We start from the raw sequence: 24,497 nt of genomic DNA on the forward strand, positions 1-24,497 counted from the left end.
TTGCTGCCTGATATAGTTGCAGCCACGTCTGTAGGTTTAGAAGCTGGTCACATTTTCATTTCTTTATTTTTGGAGGTAGTTGCACTTTGGCCTCTGGTAACCTGGTGCAACATACGCACCATGTGGCCTTGGCTCTTGTACCGTCATATAGCAACATGTTGGCACCACAGTTCAAGGGCTCTGGTTTTCTGCAGCCAGCACTTTCTCCTGTGATCACAAACTTAGCGGACTCACTTAAGAGCGTAGTGTATGGGAGTGGGCAGGCCAGTGCTGCATTGTGCACCGGATGGCTCACAAGCTGTGGGCTGTATGCTGTTCTGCCTCACTGTAACTGTCCTGTCACCTGTCAGATACCTGTTATGTAAACACCTGCAGACGCTTATTTGGCTAAGTGTGGTTCATACAGCTATTGATGTAAAATGCTACAGCTATAGTAGTACTTTGCACTGGAGTCAAAGGCCGTTTTCAATTTGGGCAGTGCTGGGACTGTGTTGCAAGTTGCCAAACAAATCTGAGGTACATTTGCCTGCGAGACATCTAAATCAACACAAAACAAAATGCAAACTGCCAAAGCAAAAAACTCAATTGAACAATAGACTGTTTTAGTTTAGCGTATGCTGTACCATTGCGTACGCTATAAAATAGAGGGTCGTCAGTGCGCATGCGCAGAGCGCTAAACGACCTATAGCGTATAGCGTACGCACGCTATTTCTTAGATTTAGCATTAGTGTCTTTGCGTGGTTTGCTGAGTTTGCGTGAAACATGGCGGTGGTCCCTGCTGTCCGCTTCGAATTGAATTTGGCGTTGCTTTTGTAAAATGCACTTCGTTTGTAGCAAATGATTGTGTAAGTGACTTTCGCTTAGTCTCAGGCCGCTTTGATGACAGAGTATTATGGATAACCTTGTGGTGTATTCGAGGTGTCAGAACCACTTATCGCTACAGTCGGGAAATCGCTGTAATGACGGTGTATGGCCTCTGAGATCCGAAGATCTCGCAGGCCAACTAAAACTGCAATAAATGTGTGCTGCTTAGCGCACGCTACACTATAGGGTATAGTGTACGCTATCAGTTGCATACGCTAAACTAAAACTGTCTATTGTGTTGAGCTACCCATTTGCCTTCAATACACCGCAAAATAAGGAAACAGCTTCTTGTAGAGGGTAAGTAACTGCTGCCTGTTGGGAGTAAGATAAGGTATGTTCACGCAACTGATGACGGGTTTTGTCATCTTTGACAAAGTCGACCTTCACAAGGATGCTGTCTCAGTGGTGAGCCGTTGACCTTGGATTGGTAGGTCAGTAGACAAGCTGTCACTGTACCAAGAACTAAGCAGATTAAGTAGTTCCTGATGATGGTTCTGGCAGTGACACACACGTCATGCTCTGTGTGGGTGTCAGTGGGGCTTCTCTTGGTTCTGCTTCTAGCTGCCACTTTTGGGCCCAGATTAACAGCATGGGGGACTGCTTGAACACAGGTGTTGCAGCTGATTTTGACAGGGGATAGATGTTTGCTTTTTTGCCACTCTCGGTGCTCTGAGTAATGGGGGCATGCCACCCATGGACACACCTTAGCCATCACCAAATTTCTGCTGTCAACGAACTCACCAGCCAGTATTCTGAGCTATGAACTAGCGCCAACTTGCAGCAGCAGCTTACTCTCCAGGTATTGTGGGCTTGCAAGGAAACTACAATTAATTGGAGGCTCTACTTCTTGGCTTCTGCCATGGCCACTTGACTGTGTGTGGTACTGAAAAGTGGGCTTGCGAAGCCAGAGAGGTTCAAGGCCCTTTCCTTCAGCACCTGAAAAACGCATGTATTTTGCATTGCTCTGCCACATTCACTGCTCCAGCAAGTGCATTTCAAGCGAATAGGGTGCCATAGCATCATTGGATCTCATCACTACTCTTCATTCATCTTACTGACGAGCCTTACTCGTCATCTTTGTTGGTGGAGGAGAAATGTGGCTGCCCATCATCAGTGCTATTGTTGGGATGAATGCACGTAAATAAGCTTTTCTTTTTCCCCTCATCTTTGTTTTCTTATATAAGACCATTCTGCCATTTTGAATGGTACATTTAAGGACCTTGAATTTTGGATGCATTAATGAAAAAAACCACAAGCCAATGACGCAGCCTACTGTGATTGCCAAATGTCGTTAGTATAATGAAATGCACAGCTCGCCACTGTCAAAATGCAAGCGAAACGTTTGCCAGTGATTCATATTGCTTCAGCCAATATAAGTGCTTCCTGTGTGCATGTGGCAGCGGTAACAAACCATGACGCCAGTTGGTTCCTCTTTTCGCTCTCTTTTGCTTTTAGTTTTCCACATATGGTTCTTAATTTTTCTAAGGCTTCAATTTCTCCTCTTTACGATGGTACCGACATGACGGTGTTGAGTCAAAAAGAGCCGCGTGATCCATGGTGTGATGACACCTCCCGAAGCCCGATCTTCTACCCGGTTTTTGTCAACAGCATACTAGATACATGTGATTTTCTGCTTCTAGTATTTTTCTCTAATATTTCCTCACGTCATAAAGAAAAACCTGGGAATGTCGAAAAAAAAAACTGAAACCAAATTGACCGTTCTAATTGCATAGTGCCCCATCAAAGGGATGGTGGGCAGTTAGCCAGACCGGTGGGTGATGTACTGGAGGAGTGGGCGGCATTTCCCTAGGAGCCCAGCATTGGAAGAACCCTGAGCATAGAGCATGTGAATAAGAGGGCAGCATAAATTTTGGTGGTGTGCAAAAAGAATGTAACATATGCTGACTGTGTATAACATTTGCCTTCATGGCAGTAATTCATGGCACAATACTGAATTATCACATTTCCCAACTGACATGTCCAGCAGTTCTATGAAAGCTGAACTAACATGCCGTTCTACTGTGTGTCATTTTCCCTGATATCTGCTTTCTCACAGCAGGCTTTTCGTTGCTGCTTTTAGGCTGCATTAATTGAAAGTGAAACAAATTAAACCTTTCAGCTGTGTTTGGGACTCACATTGGAAATTAACAGTGTTTATTCACTTTGAATGCTAGATGTTCAATGCATTAATCTTGCAAAAAAGACAAATGAGACCAGCTTGTCCTGTGCTTTGTGTGTGTGCGTGTGTGTGTGTGCGTGTGCGTGTGCACGCGTGTGCAAGCCTGAAGACAATTTGAGCTTCTGTGTTTCTCCGCGATTATTTCAGATGGTGTGCTTTATTTTGTGCTTGTCGTAAATAACATCAGATGGCGTAAGGAGCTGTTGAAGAGTGAAGTTGGTAACATAGACTTGCTTGTGTACAATGAAGCACACCTTCATTACAATCTAAATTTTTTAATTGCTATAGCAATTATATGGACACTCCAGGTGCATTTCTGCCATTGCTGTCGGCATCGCTGTGAAGTCCGAGGGCGATAAGATTGTCGCCGTGCGCCGAGTGAAAGCGTGCCATGGTGTGCCGGTGATTGTGGCTCAATTTTGTGCACGCAAGCGGGGAAAGCGCGCTGTCATTCGTTGCATGCAAGGGTCCCATGGCGAAGGTAGGGAGAAAGGGCGTGTTCTACTCCGGGTGGCTGCTTGTGCCAGGCTGGGCCACTGTATCGTGAAAGCCATCTGCGACGGGGACAGGGTCCGCCGCATGCTGTGTTTTCGTGGCTTAGTTCGCGTTGATGCAAGATGCAGCACAAAGGTCCATTTGCTTGCTGCTGCTCCCGTGTTTCCTCACTCCAGCGTTTTGACAGCGAGTTTCCGCGGTCATCGAGTGAGATATATTCATGTTTGCTTGTGTGTGCGTGACACTGCACTTGTTAACTTAGTTAGTATGCCTATGTTTACAAATTTGTATGGTCGATTAAACTACTATCCTTACTTCGCATAGCTGTTCACTAATTTGCTGTTGCAATCGCTGCTTCGCCTTTTGGGCGAATCTGCAACTTCGTTTTTTTCTTAGTAGAGTTCACCTTTCTGGCCGAAATTTTTTGCATCATTTTGTTTTATATGATCGTCAGAATCGTTTCCATGGGATGTTGGGAGGATATAATAATTGTGTGCAGTGAAGCCCACTTTTTTTTACAGTGTAAAGAATAGTGAAGTTGACTTTTTCGACAGAGTTTCTCACATGGTCTTGCTTTGCGTGATCATCAGAATCATTAGCATGTAAAAAAATGCCTTTCTTGCTAATTTTGTAATAATTTTTTAAATATTTAACCCAAATGATCTTAACAGGCAATAAAGCCAAATAATGCATAGGGGAAGCTAACTGTCTTTTTAATTAAAGTGTAGAAATAATAAGGAAAACTGAAATGAAAGTCAATAAGAAGACAACTTGCTGCTCATGGGAGCCAAACCCTGTGCTAGATATTCGGCCATGGAAGTAAAACTAATAGGGGATATTAATAATGCACACTCAACCGGGCAGTGCTGCTCACATCTGCCATCTTGTCTAAGATGCAGTTGCGATGCCGGCTGTATGTTGTGAGGCCTAGCAATCGTTGCCATGCAGCTATGGTGAAGTTTAAGATGCGATTTCGCTATGGTGCCATGAATCAACAAATCCAAATGAGCTAGTTGTTGTACATTTATATATTCGTCTAGACTCCATTCAAAAAAGGCGTACTATTTTGAAAACAGAATCTACAAGCCTTTTCCTATGGCGATGTGTACTTCGAACATGAGTTGACACGCGAATTGTCACATCAAACTTTGAAAACTACCGTGCATTGAATACAATGCCCCTGATTTGTTGAATCTGAGAGAAATTGCATCAGATGTCAAAATGTGAAGCTCGTATAGTAGTGCTCTGCATCAAAGCTGATAATAAAGCTTTATGCACGCAACTAATGAAAACTCTCTCTATTCGCATTGGATTCTCGTATCGAGTATGCGAGCTGAAATTTTGAGAGTCCTGTCATGCATTTATGCCCCCTGAAAATGGAGGACAAATTTGATTGGCAAGCTCAATGTCGGGACTCATTTTTGTGTGCTGCTGCTTTTGTTCGGATGCAGCACGTGTCAAGTTTTCACGTGATAGGGAGTGCACATACTTTGGACTGCTTAATTCTTTCACTGCTTTTCTGTATTTAAGTTGAGGACTTCATTGTTTAGACAGGCTCTGGCTGCAAGCACAGCACGATAGCATGAGAAACCCTGCAAGCGTGTGGCTAGGCCCACTAGCACAGCATCTTAATACCTGAGCAAGAAATGGAGAAACACAAGGTTATAAATGCCAAAGAAAAGTACAGAAAATTGACGCGCATGCGATTCTATTGCACACTGCGTGGTGAAGCAGCGACAGCTTAGTGATAGAGCGCACTACTGTGCGGCTTTGCAGTAGCCATGTGCACATACTTGTGTCGCTATTCAATGCTTTTCTTTTTTCTTGCTTGGCATAACCTGCTTCGATAAACTTGGCTAAGCTGTCCTAACTTTTCAGTGAAGAAATTGCAATAATAAAAATTTCATCTGCATGCATATACTAACATTTCAAAGCGCATATTTTATATTTTTTGGTATGCGTTAAAGTACAATTATCATGAACATTGTGCTATCTTCAAGTGAGTTCTTGATTTTCTCATTATCTGGAAAAACGATACTACCAAATTTGGGCTTCCACAGCCCGCGAGGTGCTTTTTGTGCCACTTGTGAAATATATTTTAGCAGCTATATTGCTTAAAATGCTTTAAAATTTCAAAGTGCATTGTTATAAAAGCAGTGTCTTCACATTACAAACAAAAATTTGTTGCAGTCGTAGGCTAAACAGATATTGTTCCAATAAGTTTTCATGTGGGTGTTGGCTTTAAGTGCAGATATAAACAAAGCTGCAGAGCTGATGTGATGAAAATTCAGGAAGATTTTTTTCTTTGGAGGGGATGGGGTGGTTATTGTACTAGTCATAGTAAAGACATGAGAGAAATAAATCTCATGTAAATGCTACTGTTATGTGCTAACAGCAGTATCTGGTGCACGACTTGACTGTAGCATAGGTATTTCATTTTGTTTGCTCATTTGGTGTTTCCCACTGCTGAAAAGAAGAGTCCTTAGTTGCTGCCAGCGCTGCCACGGATCCATTGCTTTGCTTATAACAGTAGTGGAAGCTGTTGGAGATACTACAGAACAACAAGTGTGAAAGCATCAATGTGTATAGCTATGCTGCAAAGCAAGCAGTTTAATTTTTCAGTGCCTTAGACAAGATGGCCGATGGTGCTTTGCAGCAAGTCGATAGATGGTGCTTGAGATTTTGAATATTTGCCCTGTGCAACTTTATTTCCTCAGGAGTAACTTCAGCAGGTGAGTTTTTTGCCAAACTGGCATGGGCTGCAACATGAAGCTGAAGCTTCATACAAGAGTAATCTGGAACACTGAAATTGTAATTCACTTTAAGGTTCAAAACCGAGTATTGTGTAGAAAGCATGTGGCTTCGTTTTTTTTGTGGCAGGTATATGCATCTGTTTTTTATGAAATTTTTCATTATGATCTTGAAATTTTGAGATTGCAGACTATGAAAATTGAGGAGCTCTAATGTGAAGCTGGGTGGTGGTCAGGCTTGGGCTCTTGCCATTCGATGCTTGAAAATCTTTCTTCATGTTCCCTTTTAACACAACAGCGTTAAGGAGTTCGTGTCACAGAAAAGCCGGTGTCATCGGTGTCAGCAGCATTGGCTGTGAGCGAAAAATCCCAGAAGGCAATTTGTAAATAAAAACAACTTGCAAGATGGGCTGGGTGGGAATTGAACCAGGGTCTCCGGAGTGTGAAACGCTACCACTCAGCCATGAGGTCGATGGTTCAATGTGGGACAAAAGCGTCTCTAGTGAATGCGGCGTTGCCTTAGAAACGTGCCGTAGAATGTTATACTGCTGTGTACATCGGTAATTATGAGCATGTAAATGACTGAAGTCGCAGTTAAACGCGTAGCGAAGTACTTTTCCGTTACATTTATTCTGCGCTTGCTGCACACGCAGAGCCATCTTGCGGCAAACACAGAAGACCCCCTCCTCGCAACGTATGGCGCTGCCCCGACAGGTGGCGCACCACTCGCCCGCTTCTCGCCTTAGTCTCGTTTAGCGCATTGGGGCTGTGCGGGGACCGGTGCGAGGTGCGGCCCGGCCCGGCTGTCCATGCCGATCATGACATTTGGCTCGCATAGATTGTTTCCCCCTCTGAGACACCAAGTTCTTTGGTTCGTTCCGCTTGCTCAGGCGCACATTCCGTTGCCGCGCTGAACGCTGCGTTGCTCAGCGCTCACCGCGTGATTCGTGGGTGCAAAGTCCGATGCGGGGCGCCTCGTAAGTGATCGCTGCACCGTAGCACATTGTCTTACGCCCCTTGGCGGGTCGACGGGAACGCTGTCGCGTTCCACTCTTGAAGCCGAAGCTTAAGCGTCCTCCAATTTTTTTGTGCATTCCATCTTATTTTCATATTGTGTATTCTCAATTCTGTTTCCATTGAATTGGAGCCTGATGCCCTTCCTGTTAAGGTGGGAGGCCACAGAATAAACTTTTTAAATCGGAAGGCATGATTGAAATAACTTTTTTTCCTGAATAAGCATGTCTTATTTAACTCGCATAACTATTTAAAGTGCGAAAATTGGTTTATTTTATTTTGGCTGGTGATTTTTTCTAATAAAATGTGTTGTGCTAGTGTTAGTCGTGCTAGCAACGATAAGTAACTAAAGAATTGCTGAATTGCGTAAAGCTTTGGAATTTATGTAGCTAAGTGTGAGAGTTATGCAATTAACTAGGATAAATGTAGTCTGATAAATATTAAGGAAGTAATGTTTTAAAAACCAAGCGAAGTGAAAAAAAATCGCCCATTTAGACCAAATTTATTTGCAAAATGAGGTGAAAATTCAAAAACGTTGTACCACTTTCGTTTGTCCTAGTTTGTTGCACACGTCTGTGTGAGGAATGAGCGTGCAAAGTTTAATTTCAAAATATAATTCAGAAGAAAGTTATCTTTGTTTGCGTAACATGAGGTGGAGTAGAGTCTTCTTTTGAGAAAAATGTTAACAGGTGTTTCAAACCATGTGAAAGATGTCAAAAACAACACACAGAGGCCATAGAGGCATTGTGGCCGTATTTAGAGATTTTAAAAGAATAACATTGACACCACCAAGTACAAAAATACCCATTAATGTTAGACAGTATAAAATGACAAGTATTTTCATTAATATTTATGTAAAAGAAATAGCATTGGGGTGCGATCGGAGATCGTTGTTCAATACGTGCGTTCAGTTTGTGTTAAGTTCCGCCTCACGCGATTGGCCTAGGCCGCGCTGACGGGTGATTCTGACGACGCTTAAAAAACGGTCTTCGTTTTTTAACCCCTGATTTTCGGAACCAATGCAATGTGGTTTCAGTTTTGCAATACAAGAATATGGGTTGGAAAACTCGTGGCTCCCAAACCAGCTATGACAGGAAGATAATTTCATTTACAACATGCTTATGAATGTTAGGGCATACATAAAATGTAAAAGAACCCAATCCTGTGCAAGAAAATTGACTTGGAATGGGACCTCCCATCTTAAGCAGCCATGAAAATGTTCTAGAACCTGGAATAAATTATGTGTATTACTACTTCACTTTACATACCTAATGGATAGAGTAGAACTGTCAACTTGGTTAGTCAACATTCAAGTGTGTGTATTATCTGTCTGTTAAGCACTTTCTTCTTGGCTTGAGTCTGATGCATGGGAGATTGCCCAGTAACCTTTAGTGGGTTCTTCTGTATCATGGGTAAATTTCGATTGAGGTGTTATGCTGCGGCTGTTTTTAGCATTTCTGTCAGTACAAACCTATAACATAAAACTATTCCACTTTGGTTTTATTCCAAATTGACCATTAGCCCTCTGCGATAGATCAAAATGTATTGGGCTCTGCTCATAAGAGCTGGACTTGAACCATTCTGGCCTCTCATGGGCAGCTAGTGGCCAATCTGGAATGAAACCAGATTGGAATAGTTTTGCAAGGGATCCTTCAATACTTTCCATCTGGTCATCAAACTTCCACGTGGCGCTATGGGAGAGCTTTATATAGCGTCCACAGTGGATGCACCGCTGCGCTGACTCAAGTAGAAGGTGGGCTGGAGCATATGCTGAATGGTTGCCACAGTCATTCTGTGCGTACGTTCCCTATTGTGCAAGGGTCGACTACCTTAATTGGCTTGTGAATATCCTCTACACATCGTGCAAATCAGCGCTATGTTTTTGTGCATTGTTGAAAACCTTAAAACGCGAACAATTTCGAAACAATGCCTCCTCTCATTTCCAGGTTCAGCTGCGTTCGAAACAGTGGCTTAGTTCATAATTCAAATCATACACTTTGACTACTACATTCTAGCAACCGGCTACAGAGCAAGTTCCTATCACACTTTTATGTAATTACGGGTAAGAAACCTGTATTTTCAAACTAACAAAGCTAACCAACAGATTACTAAACTAATGACCAAATTAGTATATGTATTACTGTTACTATCGCATGTGTAATGCGAAGAATTGGGATCATTCCGCACCTGCGGCAAGTTGTTTTTTCATCCACTTTCATTGCCATTAATTTATCATTTCTTTAATTCAATTAGTAAGTGCAAGTAAATTTCCCTATGTTTTCCTTAGTGTCTTTGTTGACTTCTCATGATATGATTAATAAAAATTGGGCCAATCGGTTAACTCCCTTTCTTCTCATTCTAACATATTACTAAATTATTACTGAACTAATTACCAATTAATTACTACACTAGCTAACAAAGCTAACCTACTGATTAATAACTTATCTAACAACTGTATTAATGAACTAAACTCAGTAATAAGTAATATAATAAACAGCACTAACAAAACCAACTGAACCAATCAGCTAACTACTTAATGATAACTAATACACCAACAAAATTAAATGACTAAGGTAACTAACAAAACTAATTAACTAATAAAGCTAACCAACTGATTAAATTATCTAACTGAAATAAAAAAAATTATCTAATAACCTACCTAACTATAATAACCAAGGAAATATAATTAACTTGCTAACTAATCAACTAATAACTAACACAGGACTAGCTAATCAAATATAACTGACTTATCCAACTAACTAGACAAAATGCAAATAGAGACAGCTGAATGAAGCAGTTTGTGCAAGGAAGGTTACTCAGGGGGAGGGAGGAGACATTAATAATAAAACGGTGCCATGCATAATTTAAAAACAAATGCATCGCACATAAAATTGTTTTGGCAAAAGTTCCCATTGCACGTTCAGTCTACAAACATGCTGAAATAAATGTGGGAGAGGCTCCTTTCCTAGTGAGACAGTTGCATGATCGTGCAGCCTGGCTCACTTCGCCTACTTGCAGATTGTTCGCCTACTTAAGCTAACGCGTCTGGTGCCACCTTCTGTCCCTATATGAAACTTTGGGAAAGTTTCATGACCACATGAAAGGTATTGAAAGTCCCTGGTTTTACATTATACCAGCCGAAGATTGCCTTATTTGTAACACCACAAAAACAGTGGGGTTGAGGTGGTGCTTTCACAAGGCATATTCTGCCGTCATAGGTAGACAGTGCAGCTTAATACAACTGTTGCCTAGTGGCAGCGAGGAATTAGTGCAGTCGCCGACCAATAATTCAAACCTGTTCGATTATTTGAACAGCTCCGCGGCACTGCTGCTAGCCCCATAGACTTAATGCATAAGCAGGACTGAAATTTTGGACACCTCACACCGCGCTGTGTCTTAATTCAGACTCTAACTGCATAACCGTGTGCTAATTTGTCCACTGTGTCAAGCAGGAGTAACAATATTCTTGATACATCGCCAACAAGTTCGTCGGTCATGTTGCAAGCACCTCGAAATCAAAATTAGTCGAGCCTAGTCGATCTAGTTGTGATCTATGAGAATTTGGTTCCTGCATTGACTGTACTTTCATCTGTCTGTAGCGACAGCATGACAACGGTTGAGTTACGGGCCGTGATTTTGTAGCAATGCCTTCCACTCAATTCTGTGCCACTTTTATCATCCATCGTTCATGGCTGGCTGATCTCGTTAATAATAAGTGTGGAGCATCACTCTGACCACTGACGAAACGTGTAAAGGAATAGGATAAAAGTAGGGGTGTGGGAATATAAAAAATGTTGACTATGAATAAGATATTAATATTTAGCTTTGAATACTAGGATATTAGGAATCGGATGTGGTATGCACATCCATCTATTACCAAGTTTGAGTATTCTAACATGTTGGAACATTGGGATTGCATTTTCAATGGTAAAAAATAGTCTAGTAAGCTGTTGTTCTGTGGGAAACCTCATGTCCCATGATGGTCACATGCACGGCAAACATCGCATCGGGTACAAGCGCCAGCAGGTTTAGTGAGAGGGGGAAGTGTTCCTTTCGTGGGTGGCGCACGGGAATCGCAAGGGATATCAGTGCCACTGGATGTGTCACGGGAGAGCCCTCTCATACTTTGGTCAACAGCGAGCGGTTAGTGTGGAAGTCTTCGCCACCACTCCGTTTTGCTGCATGTGGTCAGCCAGCCACGTTTTGCCGTGGTAGTCGTTGCAGCCACCCGTACCCTAGCTGGTAAGTCGGAAGCCCCTCTTTATCTAGCATGTCAATCTCTTCAAAGGTACCCTCAGTGATGTAAAATATAGCTAGCTGTCTGCTCAGAGTGTTAATTGCAGTTGTAATAAATGCTTTCCTACTGGGCATGTGGTTATCACCTATTGTTTGTTCAAGCTTGTACAGGACTGCGGTTGATGTACAGGCATGCGCCAACCGCGGTGCGTGGTGTCTTGAGGCGTAGCGGTGTTCGCAACCCCTTATCCTGACATTTAGTGCCCAACGTTGGCTGCCAGTTGTAGATGGGGGTTCTTTCAAACCGCCTTCTTGTGTAAGGCTTAGGCTTGATAGCCAACTCTATTGCTTCGACGGTACCAGGATAATTGGAAACATGACAAGACATTGTTGAATAACAAGCACATCGATGCTCCATTGGTTGTTGCTCCAAGCAGGCTTAATTGTTACGACCAGGATGTTTGCAGGGGTCGTGTGGCGCACAAAGGTCGGGCACAACAAATATTAGGAATGTTTACCTGGGGTCCTTCCTTGATTGCAGCTTGCAGTCTCCTGTTTTCCCACATTCGCTGGCCGCACCAATTTCGACTGCCCTGCCTTGTTCATTACTCAGTCCAGTGGTTGCGGGGATCCGCGGCCACGTGACAGTCTACGTTTGCAACTGGTTTGCAAGAGGGTTACGCCATCATGGGGAAACCATCTGCCTCCCTGCATGGGAAGAGGGGAAGAAGGTGTCTGTTCTCCTCATTTCCGTGGCATGCGTAGTAACGCAGGAAAATATGAACCTTCATAATTCCCACAATACTGAGAGATTGTGTATTTGACTCATGTCAACTTGGGAAATTTAGTAATTCATACTGGCCGTCTATTGTAAGAGTTGTGGTCGTAGGGAGGAACTTGAGAGGAACTAGGCGTACGGAGTTTATTTACATATTTGCATTAAAATAGATGCATTCGACAGTCTAGCGTGACTCTCAAATGGAGCACGCAGGACGAAGCATACAGCACACCAGCACTCAGCTCCAAGCACGAGCACCCTCAGCAGCCACACAACAGCTGCTTATAAACACACTGTCCTCCCTAAATCCCTAGGTGAGGGGAAAACGGCCATTCAACCTGCTACCAATTCGGAGCGTTGAAAGTCATCATAGCCGACCCGCTTTCACTTTTACAGGTTTCACTGACCATGCCGAGGTGAGTGGGTTCTCGGAGACATCGTGCTTTTCCCTGAGCAGGCGCCTCTTCATCCCAGTGTTGACTCTGCAGACAATGGCCGCCGTGTCTGTCCATGACTTCTAAGTCCCATGAGACAGCTGCCAGACATTTTCTCCCAGGATTTCCACCGCTTCTAAACAAGCCGTGGCGACCACGGTGATCCACGAACAACACTTGGTCCGCCGACCGCGTTTAACCATAGGGGCGGTGCTCGCTTGGGGACGCGGCGTATTGTTGTTTTCCCAGAACGAGTCATCACAGTGGGCCGGGCACGTTCCAAGGTCTGGTTCTCTGAATATTGCTAACCCCACCGCTGCGGCTGGCAGGGAATATTTTGTAGGTCGGTACCCTTGCAGGCTGTTCATAACACTATTGTAACCAACCTGTACCTTATTTAGTAATGGAGGTGCTGCACCAAATTGTTGTTTATAGCAGATATTGCGCCAGGGCTGCGCCGACATGCACCTGCTCCAAATTGGGAATACATATTTTGCGCGTGTGAGTGGGCGCTGCACATGAAGCAACCCTTCTTTTTGCGACTCATCCTTGCACGCTTTCCATCATGGCTACAGCATATATGGTGTGCAGCCGCCATCTTATCGCACTTGAACATTGTACGGAACCTCACGACGATGCTGACGACGCTAGCGGAAATTTGCCTAGAGTGTCCATATAATTACTGTTGCAATATTACTTATGCTATGTAATTATCATCTTTTGTAATTATCAGCCCCCAAAATAAATGCAATTCTTTCAAGCAATAAGCTCAGTTATCGGGAGTAGCGATGCAAAAGTAGCAAACGAACAAGGCAAAGCTGTGTTTGCACCCAACCAAAACGAAGTGGTGCTGTACTGTTTACTATAACACTTGCTTAGAAAGTTACTGCAAGAACATTGTCTTTTCTTTTTCCTATATTTTGTGCCACATGCAAGCAAGACTTCTGCAGCATAGCTTGCGCAGCAAGCCCTTTCTTTCATTTTTCTTCATCGTGAAACATCTGACAGGCTCGCTGTTGTTGAGGTACTGCATTTGCATGAATATAGTGCAACCATCGATATAATGCAAGACATACTACCGGCAGTAGGGATAGGACACCTTCGATTCCATGAAAAAAGTGATTATAATCAACTTCAAGGAAACGTGTAATGCGTCCGTACTCATTTTAGACTAGCGCCTTTTAGCATACTGTGATGCGCGCATGCATCGCAGTAATGCTCATCGCAGAACGCCCATTGCCTGTGGGATCTGTACTACAATTCCCGGATGTTGCTTGGGCACGTATTGCAGTATCAGATTGGTCATTGCTCTCCTGAAATGTTGTAACAGGCATGCAATACGCTCCAAGAATAATAAAATTAAAGTATTCATTGGTGCTTGAATGTTTTCGAACATATGCACACCCCTACTTAAAAGGCATCGCTAGAAGATCGCGTCCATGGAATGTCTAGGCTAAAGGCAGGAAAAACACGGTAAGGCGGGAGATGGAAATTCATGATGATGAGCAAAATGAGAACAAGGTGAAAGCAGGAGCCAACGTTTTGACAAGTGGACTTGTCTTTTTCAAGGCACCATATGCTTTTCTCGCCACAGTATATATAGGTGGGGTTCTTCTAAAGGGGAGAGAGTGTAAGGCGGGTGGTTGTGGCAACAAGTGTGTTAGAAGGTGTTATTAGAAGTTCAGGCTAAAAGCAAGCATTTGTGCACGCAGCAATGCGTTGACAAACTTGGGCTGTATTCATAAACGTCTTTTGAACATACTTTTTTTTTTCACGATATTTTGAGTGACTATCACCAGCCGAATCAACAAGTGGCAGGCTTCTCCGCACTGTGATAAGATAGTGCGCCTGGCAAGCGGGCACGAATGCCGTTGCGCGTAGATGCCAATGGGCCTAGCGCTGGTCATGTGAAAGGTATTGTGCATGGCACGGTGGCAAGATTGCCTTAGCTCATAGGTGCTGATGTGGCTTGTGCTAGTCACGTGAAAATGAAGGTATCCCCGAAAGTGACGACCCGAGAATGTGGTACACCTTTTTTTTCAGCACTTGTGGAAAGTCACTCTAGTATTTCGGAATCCCGATTATTTGGACTCTTTGGTGGTCCTCGTCAAGTCCAAATTATTCGTTGGTCACTGTATACAGTAAATGGTATCTTTAGGTGCCTTATTAGAAGTTTAGAAATTGCTATGAAGAAACTGATTTGATTATACTGTCCCACTTAGCTGTGATTGCAGAAGTTAATGCTAAATTATAATTGTGATGAAGCAAATGCTTTCTGCTTTCTGATAATATCAGCCCATTTGTGTCCACTGTAGGATGAAGGCCTCTTCCACTGGTCTCCAATTACCCCTGTCTTGTGCCAGTGGACACGAACTTATGCCTGCAAACTGACATAAATACATGCAAATGTTTTGCCAGATTTCTAGTGCAGCATTATTTAATGCTAACTCTTTATGAAAATCCTGAATACTTTTCCTCGTTTATTGTTTTGTGCTGAAGTTGAATACCGAATTTCTTAAAACCAAATTTCTGAAAACGAATTGGCACACTTTTTAGTGTCCTTCAGTTAAAACTGAATGTATTGAAATTTAACCCTGTTGGTCACTGAAGTTCTCGCTCTGCAATCTGTACTCACTGACATGGTGCAGACAAGCTCCAAGTGTTACATCCTATGAGAAGGGCTAAGCCAACGAGTAGAATGACCATATGACGTGGAATCCCACTATGCCCACCATTTTCAATGTTTGCAGTTTAGGGATGAAGACTTCCAGTGAAATTGCTAAGCTGTTATGTATGACGACAGACAAAAAAAAATCACAGAAAAAGGGTTGTCCTTGCCAAGTTTAAAGTGTGCACCACGCTCTGTACTTGTGTTGTAGAGGAGGTGCTCTTCTTTAAGAAAGTATGCTATGTGCCAGCTGTTCTGTGGCATCAGAGAAGCAGGAAAACTGTTGTGCAGGAAAAGTGATCCCGTCACACAACTTCATTCGCCACAATGGAAGGCCCATATACTGTGTTGGGAAGCCACTTCTTGCTTCCCATAAATGGAGATGAAAGTACTCTCCTTGGAGTTTTATAAATTTCCTACTGCTGTGAAACGATGTCAAGCCCGAAATTTCGTGTGACTAAACTCTGGGATAACTGGCTGACTCAGCAAGATCACTGTTTGGGATGTGGGGCATTTTGATAGAATCCAAGGCAATTCTGCAAACTCTGAGCTGGTTGGTGACCCTAAGCGCTCATTTCCTGTGTGGTACTTTGGCAAGCACAAGAACTTCTTTAAATGGTGTTGCTAACTACACTCTTTATTTATTTATTTGTTTGTTTGTTTATTTGTTTTAGGTATGGTGGTAGAGATGAGCGTGGATATGGCCGTGATGATCCACATAGGCCTTACCCTCGCCCAGAAGGAAATGGACGCTACGGCCGGGATGGTTACTGGGGTGGCAGGGATGAGTATGGTGGCCACCATGGGAGAGATGAGCCACCAATGGGCTATGGGAGAGACGAGCAGCCTGTGCCACGGAGCCGGTAAAAGATCATATACTTGGTTTCCTTTTGCATGCAGAAATAAATTCATCCTGAAAACATGTTGGATAACATCATATAACCACATAGGATTGTTAGTGGTTCAATCTTCACAATGGTTGGAACTCAATCTTGTGCCAATAGTTACGTTTTCAACCAATATTGCCTTGAGTCCCAGGAAATCCCAGAAAAATCTAAATTTTTGCAACTGAAACTTTCTTTTCCTCATACGATGAAGGTATAGTCCATAAATTTTTATAAACTACTTTACCTTTAAGTGTATGAAAAGTTCAGTACATCATAAAACAAGCACTAAGGTTGCATGGTGCTCGTGGCGATGTGGCGATGTGAGCATTGTGGCGATGTGGGTTTCATACTTAAAAGTGCATTTATAGACGGGTAAATGCTACCATTGGCAATTGCGTGCATGAAGCTACTGCTGTGTTTTGTGTATAAAATGTTCCGATTGGCTGAAAAATCTGCAGCGAGTAATACAACACTTAGAAATCAAAACTATGGTTTTCAGTATACAGAAGAGATGCTGTAATAAGCCCAAGAACTTTACGGAAGCTTTAAGGGCCTCCACGCTCGTCAATTTTTGCTGATCATGCTATTGGCATACCTGAAGAGAATGTTGCAAAGGAAATGTCTGTAAAGTGTGCCCTCCACCTTCTGGAAAACGGCAGCGTCTTCCTTGGGGACATTCTGATGTGGAAAACAAGTGTGCCTGTTGTATGTTTGTCCGTTTCCCTCTTGTGTTGGTGTCTGCATGCCTAACTTTTTTCTAACATGAATCCCTACCATCTGAATTTTCGGTCATTCTATGTCTGTTTTGATTTCTTCATGGTTTTATTTTTATCTGCATTTATTGATGTACATAAGTGAACACATTCACCCGTGCTTTGCAGGTGTACAGAAAAAAACCCTAAAAGAAAATACTGTGCTTGTTATCTGCTTGAGCCGCTGCCCATTTGAGAAATCTGGAATCTAATGTTTAGAAGGTCGCACAGCGGCAGTACTACGTGCCTTCCTCATTTTACTTATGCCCACATTGAAGGAAAAACTTGCACAATTCGCATATGTCAGTGGACAGTGTGTATGGTAGAATTGGCAAGGCAGTGAAAGGAGAGGAGAACGCAAGTGGCAAAGGCAAGGAGGAGAGAGAGAGAGAGCAACTGTATCGCTCTAAGGAACTAAGAACTGTATGCCTATCATTGGCATTTAACAATATTTCTTGCATGAATGCACTGTGTCGTGCTGCTATGGTCGGCTTTCCTTTATAGGTTAGTTTGTTTTCCTTATTTACCCTTTGGGGGAGGGTCAAAAACATATACGGCGCTGAGAACAAGTCTCAAATAGTTGATGCTATATATTTACTGTGCCATCTGGGTTTGAAAGATGTACCAATTTTTCAACTCTCTTTTTCCCAGCAAGTGCTGCCACCTTGTGTGGATACAAGGGTTTTTTTTCTCCTGCTGTAGTCTTTTGATCTTCATTCCACGGCTTGTTTATGCCAGTTTTCAGGCGTGTGTCAATTAGTTTTAGTTTTGTCATCCTGGCTGTTTCCGTTTGTTACACTTGCAAAAACTTGCGTATATCTGGTTTCTGATCTCTCAAAGGGTTGCCGCTAGATGCTTGCTCGTTTATTGCTCACAGGGGTTCAATTACACATGTTCACAGGTGGGTGCTAGTATATGCAAACGATGCCACCATATACGAACGATGCTGCATGCATATGCATGCCTACCTTTCCTTTCTTTAGACTTCACAAACTGATTGCCCCCTTGTTGGTAATGGGATGAAGGCTACTGCAGGTTTCTCACTCATTTGGTTTTTCTGATGGGCACATGACCATAGAGTTTTGTTGCATGCACTCACATACGCTGTTTGATTACGCTATGGATGTGTGTGCTGGGGACACAAAGCATTACACACGCAGAAAACACAGTATTCCCCTAAGTTAGCAGAAACCGTTTATTTGTCTCAGGCGGCACCTAACACTGCACAAGCGCCCAGTCCCAGGCCAGTACGGGAATCAAAGGGCTCCCATGCCAATGACGAATAATACTGACGGGGATGCCACTAGCATGTTGCTGCGGGAGGATGGCTCGCTGCGACATGCCGCTAGCAAAAGTCCTTTGGGTATGCTGTTTGCTCTCATGATAACCAGTGGACCCACTCGCGAGAGCTCGAGCAACCTCCGTGGCCTTGGGCCTCCGATAAGTGCAGCGTGGTGTAGTAGGAGCACGCGTGAGCACTAGGCACCGCTCATCGGCTTGGTGTTTGGAAAAGGATCAACACAAGTTATGTGCTTGCCGTACATGCAAAGGCATCGTAGGGGAGCTCAAGTCCGAGACCCTAACAAAGCTGCTGTCGGACGAGAGGAAAACGTATACGTACCCAGTGTTGTCAGAGAGAGATCTCCCACTGCGCTTGCTCTGTCAACTGCTGGTGGTGGTGGCAGCAGAAGCCAGCCCCATGAGCGCCACTCCTGGAAACCACCGCAAGTGTGGCACCTCCACCGACAACTGACGAGAGTGGAAAGGGAGAGGCGTATGGTGTACAGAACAGGTCAATGTCCACTCAAACTCGCGGGGGCGCGCCTCAATTCCCACAACTTATGGCAGAAGCTGTTCCAAAGTATCGCTTATCGATGCATTACACTGTCAATCGTGCTTGTTCCATGCTTGTATGGCTTCAGGGAAAACGGGGAAGTCGGGAGATGGAAATTCAAAACAATGAGCAAAACGAGAACAAGGTGAAAGCTGCAGCCAACGTTTCGACAAGGGTTTTGACAAGTGTCAAAACGTTGGCTCCAGCTTTCATCTTGTTATCGTTTTGCTCATGCTTGCATGACGGCACATGGAAAAAAGGGAAGGCCGAACTCGGCAATGCTTTTGAAGGGGGAACAGCAGCTATTGCCTTTAGCCGCGACATGTGGTCATCACATGTCAGTCAAAGCAATATGAGTTTCAATTGCCACCTTCTGACTCCGAATTTTCAAATAAAACAATTCACGCATAACTCTTTCCCTACTGTGGGGAAAATAGGTGTCTTTTGTAGGTGATTCCAGATTTTTTTTTTTTTTTCTGAGGAAACTACTGCACTCAGTATTTTATTTAATACATAAACAAAAAGTAGAATGAATGCACTTTTCACACAAAAATTTTTATTAACAAGAGGGATGCCATAAAAAAGATACAAATTGCCGAAATAAAGATTAGCGGATAAAATTGATTAAAGTTTGTAAAGACATGCTTGAATATACTTAAATAAAATATTATGAGATATACAAAATGTATTGCCGTCCATTATAGGGATTTTTGTACCAAAACCACGATATGATTGAGGCACTCGGGTAAAGAATCCCAGGTGGTCCAAATTATTCCGGAGTCCCCCATTACGGCATTCCTCATAATCGGACCATGGTTTTGGCACAAAAAAACCCATAATTTAATCTCTGAAAAGAACATTTTTCATTGAACAGATCTCCTACTACAAAAATTTTACTACAAGCACTACAGTTGGGCGTGCCATGCAGCAAAGGAGTTCCTCGCTGTAAAACATAGCGGAACATTGCATGTCTTGCAGTAAACCCTTGTTTTCTGCACGGTTTTTCTGTTGTAGCATCTTCTGTGGTTTCTTTGAGTCTCTATCTTGGCAGGCTCTCAAGCACTCCAAACAACAACAAAGACAGGCCGAAGCAAAAAGTGAAACTAACCAGGCTGTGGCTGTCAATGTTCCTAGCTGGCTTGCGTTGTCACTCTCAGAGTCTGAGTCCGACGACAAGGCAGCATCCTCAGACTTGCTGTGGGTCAATCCATAGATAAAATCAGCCACAGGCACAGCGAAATCACGAGATCTGCGATCTTTCTAAGCGCGTGCGCCACTTTTGGAGGCGTCTATTGTTGCTTTCTACTTTGACGATTATAAAACTTCGGACCGCGTTCAAAAATCTCCGCGAAATGGGAGAGAAGTTAACTGCTTAGGAAACAAAAATGTAGTTCTCCTCCTTCACATCCGATGACACAGTGTGTCCGTGAGCTGCATGGAAGGTCTCGAAAGCAGTGTTTTGAACCATCAATAGTGGGCCAACACTGCCCAATGGGCGCAGTAGGGAACGAGTTAATTCTCGTCATATAGCGTTCGCCCACTGCATCTAGAACATCGCAGAAATGCTTCATGAGATGTGCACTTAATGGGAGATACTTGATGACTCTCAGAAGTATGTAATGACAGATCACGGACGAAACATCCGTGCCGTTCAGGAGGATACCATGGACTGAGCGTCCCTCTTTTCCCACAGCCTGCAGCTTGCTATCAGTGACGCAATATCTCGTACACAGTCCATTGATTGTCTGTGCAAGAAAGCTAGTCACATTGTTGGACATTATAAGCATAGATCATCAGCTCAAAGGAGGCTAGAGTAATACAAAAAAAAAAAAAAGACAGACAAGGACCCCCTTTGTCTGGTCATTGCTAAGCTAGCCACATCGGACAACAGCATTCATTGCCTTAGCTCACTGGAATGGAAGTAGGCCTTTGAATTTGTCAAAGCACAGAAACCTTCCTAGGATGCTTTTGTTATTGCTAGTGCAGAAATATGTCACTTTATGCTCAAGTGCCAATTATTTTTGGAATGCTTAATTGTCTCAACATCTTTAGTGGCTTAACTAAATTCCCTAGATAGCTGGGTACTTTCATCAAAGCATTATTCCCTTTGTATGCCGGCAGTAAGAAAGCATGCTTGGCCATGTTCTTGGACTCTCAATTCAGTTGCGTAATATTCAAAGCAAACAAACAAAAGATAATGTTAAAATATCTGGTTCTCCATGATCTGGCCTTGTATCCTACTGTGAAGCGACTAACCTCGAAGCTAAAAAGGGTGCAAAACAGTGTGTGCAGCCCTCCTTTGATGTCTGGAATGATTTTGACAATCTGGCAAGAATCCAAGCAGAAACCATAGCGCTTTTTCAGAATGGGCAATTGCTTCGTATTCTGAGGAGGCAATGCTAAAAAAAAAAAAAAAAATGAAGCATTTGACAGGTGGCAGACTGTGGGCTCCTTCAGATACCCCAGTCGGGAGAAGCTGTGCCGTAAATATCTTGCAATATCAGCTACTTTCGTCCCAAGCGAAAGAGCATTTTTCATGGCGGAAGAAGTTGTGTCTGCTAGAAGGGAAGGACTGCTGCCTGACCACATCTTAACAGTAACTGTGTTCCCGATAGTGATATCTTCGTGCAGTCACACATTTTGTCTTCGTAATTTACTAGTGTATTGTTTTGAGTATAATTATCTGGTAAAATAAAAGTTTATTAGGGAAAAAAAGCATCTGTCTTTGATTATTCAGTATTCAAAGCTAGGTATGCATATTCAATTTGTATTAGAAAAATTTCATATTTGCACTCTGCTACTTTATTTGTTCAGGGTGACTCTAAGGCATGCAAATGAGTATCGACCACTGCATGTTTTGCTCAGTGAGCCGTAGTGCTGCATCAGCCATCACATATCATAAACTGGTGCACTAATGGAAGTTCATGCTCTGTTTCCAAGAAGTCATGAGTGCTCTGCTGCAAGAAACACACTGTGACCAAGTAAACTGAAGAAAAATTTATCACACTTGACCTCTGGTGACACCCAACAGTGTGCACACACCCAGACCCAGGTTGCATGGCAACGAAAAGCCCCGTTGCCAAGGGTGAATACAGAGAATAGGTGCCAGTAGCATATAGCTGAGCGAGGAAAGCTCCTTGTGACAGAACTAAGGGAGCTTCCATGGCTAGACTGCATACCTATGTTAGGTGAAGGGCCGGCCCACAAGACAACCTTGGTAATCGATAAGGCAATCTCACATACTGTTAGCCTCCAGGTACAGTGACCCGGCATAGTAGGAGTGCTAAATACTTCTCTTCAGTGTAGTGTTTAGAAAGAAGCAATGCATGATACTATATACTTGCTATGGGTTGAAGGCTCCATAGATGAGCATTAGTTCGTGCAATTCTCAGTGGGGCCATCAATCGAGTGTAAACCTTGTATGCACATTGCATAGTTTTTGCCATGTGGGCTGAGGTAATAGCACTTCAAAAGTCCCAGCTAATTTCCTGGACATAGCAATAGGTGCTAAACATGAAATGGTATTCTGTCACATTGTGTAAAGCTTTAGAAGCGGAATCTGCAGTCTAGCTAAAGCCATTGTGAATCCAGTGGGAATATAAAGGAAATTTGTTGGAATCCTAACTGGCATGACTAGAACACAGTGAAAAGAAAAAAATAAAGTTGCAATCCATGTGTTCATTATGGGTCAAAGAAAATGGAAACCCTGATCACTGGGGATTGCACTAATGTCACTCTGGTCAAATGTAGCTTGGAGCTGGATGTACTAACTGCTAGGCTATTGCCCAAACTGCATGCCTGAATTTTGGGGAGAGTGTGTAACATGTTCTGCATGAACTTGTATTTGGAGTTGCACAGAGGAATGACATGAACATTCATCTTTGTCTTCTTCACTATACTAATCGTATTTCCCGGGATGTTAAAATAAAAATGTATTGCGTAGCATGTAATCCTTTAACTTCATCGGACTTTTTTTTTTTTTTTTTTCACATCAGCACTCTTTTGTATTCATGCGGCATGAAGTCACTGCTGCTTTGATGCCGTGGTTGGCTTAGCGGCAGACAGTGCGCTACCCTTTAGGGAAGGTATAGCGAGCAGGAGCAGTGTCCACTCTAAAATACCAGGGCAGTTGGTTTTGAGCTTCTCAGTTTTTGGTCTCACTCCTTGGATCCTTCCACAGTTGTCTATATTCCAAATAAGTTGAAGCCAATCCTCAATGCTGAATTATCTACTTAGAATTCGAAAATTATGAAGAAATGTTGTCATGGGCTTCAGAGTTCTTTATGCAGATGTAATTGCAACAGCAAATCATTTTGTTCTATCTCCATGACGCTAGTTCATGTAATGCTTTGAATAAAGTTGTTTTTGTTCTGGTGCAGCAGTTATTTACACTTGTACAGGGTTATCACAAAAAGAATTGTTTGGCAGACCAATGATGTTCAGTCACATCCATGGTAGACTCCTTGTTAACATCCATGGTAGACTCCTTGTTACTTTTACCTGAGTATGACAGGCGTACTACTGGCCTCCACTTGATCCATCTGTAGAGCATGTTTAAAGCATCTGGTAAAACGTATAAAGAGCACAGTTAGATGAAATTGGCGTGCACCTACTGGGACATTTTTCATTGTCATCTGCCAGAAAGAAGTGGATTGTTGTTGCCACTGATTACCATGACTATTTGATTATAAGTTCAGGATACAGTTGGGTGCATAAAAAAAAACAGTACAACACTAATATAAGGTGGTATATAGGATCCAAGAAATTATTCCGACTCTGCAGGAATTGCCTGAAAGGCTGAATATTCGCAAGTTCTTTAAAGCATATTCACCAGGCAAAAGAAAAAAAATTTTTGTCTACAGTGGCCAGGAAAGCTTGTAAGTGTGGTGTTATATGCACTTCTGCCACGTCAATCTGTATTTCAGCTATTGTCATGCCATCACGATGGACAAGTGAAAGTGCAGTCAGAACTGTCACCAAATTTTCATCTCCGGGCATCTTGAAGAGAGGTCGACCACTTTCCTCTAGCAAAATGATCGTGGATGCGCAACTTTCATTGTAGGGCACTTTTATTGCTTCATTGCGGCTCACATCGTCACAGAGATGAGTGTAGAGCTGGATGTTGATTTTGAACAACAAATATTTAATATTTATAACAGATAACAACAAAATCGCCTTAGACTGTGTTGCTATTTATTATGTTAAATGAAAAACATTGCACAAGCACGGTGCTCATGCAAATGTGCTGGCTCGACAGCCCTAGTTTTGCTTGGCTTGGCTTTTTCTTTCGGCTTAGCCGGCTGGATTGACTATGGACTAGGCCAAAAGCGTCATTTTAGTTTCAAAGAGATGCTGGCGCAAAACAGATCTTGCCAGTTCGTATTCTCACACTAAGCGTAATGTGAAAGATCAAGCAGCACACTGAACTGTGCTTGAAAGTAAATCTGTTACCGATGTCAGTATGTAACGAACTTATATACTTATAACAAATATCAGCTATCGCTAAAACAAAGTTGCTTTTTTGTTAGTGCAAGATTCTTATAACAAGGCTTGACTGTAATGTTACAAATTTTCATTCACTTGTTCCTACTATGCATAGCATTGTT

General features: G+C 42.9%; 1 protein-coding gene across 1 annotated transcript in view; it reads left to right on the plus strand.

The window, feature by feature from the left end:
- The window catches only part of Neos (nuclear receptor coactivator protein neosin), a 115,113-nt gene that overhangs the window by 40,310 nt on the left and 50,306 nt on the right, over window positions 1–24,497 (plus strand). Inside the window, exon 7 of the mRNA XM_075701190.1 lies at window positions 16,093–16,281. Within this exon, the coding sequence (XP_075557305.1) occupies window positions 16,093–16,281 (189 nt within the window). The remainder of the gene's footprint in view (window positions 1–16,092; window positions 16,282–24,497) is intronic.

This window comes from Dermacentor variabilis, chromosome 1, assembly GCF_050947875.1.
Source record: "Dermacentor variabilis isolate Ectoservices chromosome 1, ASM5094787v1, whole genome shotgun sequence".
Taxonomy (NCBI): Eukaryota; Metazoa; Arthropoda; class Arachnida; order Ixodida; family Ixodidae; genus Dermacentor; species Dermacentor variabilis.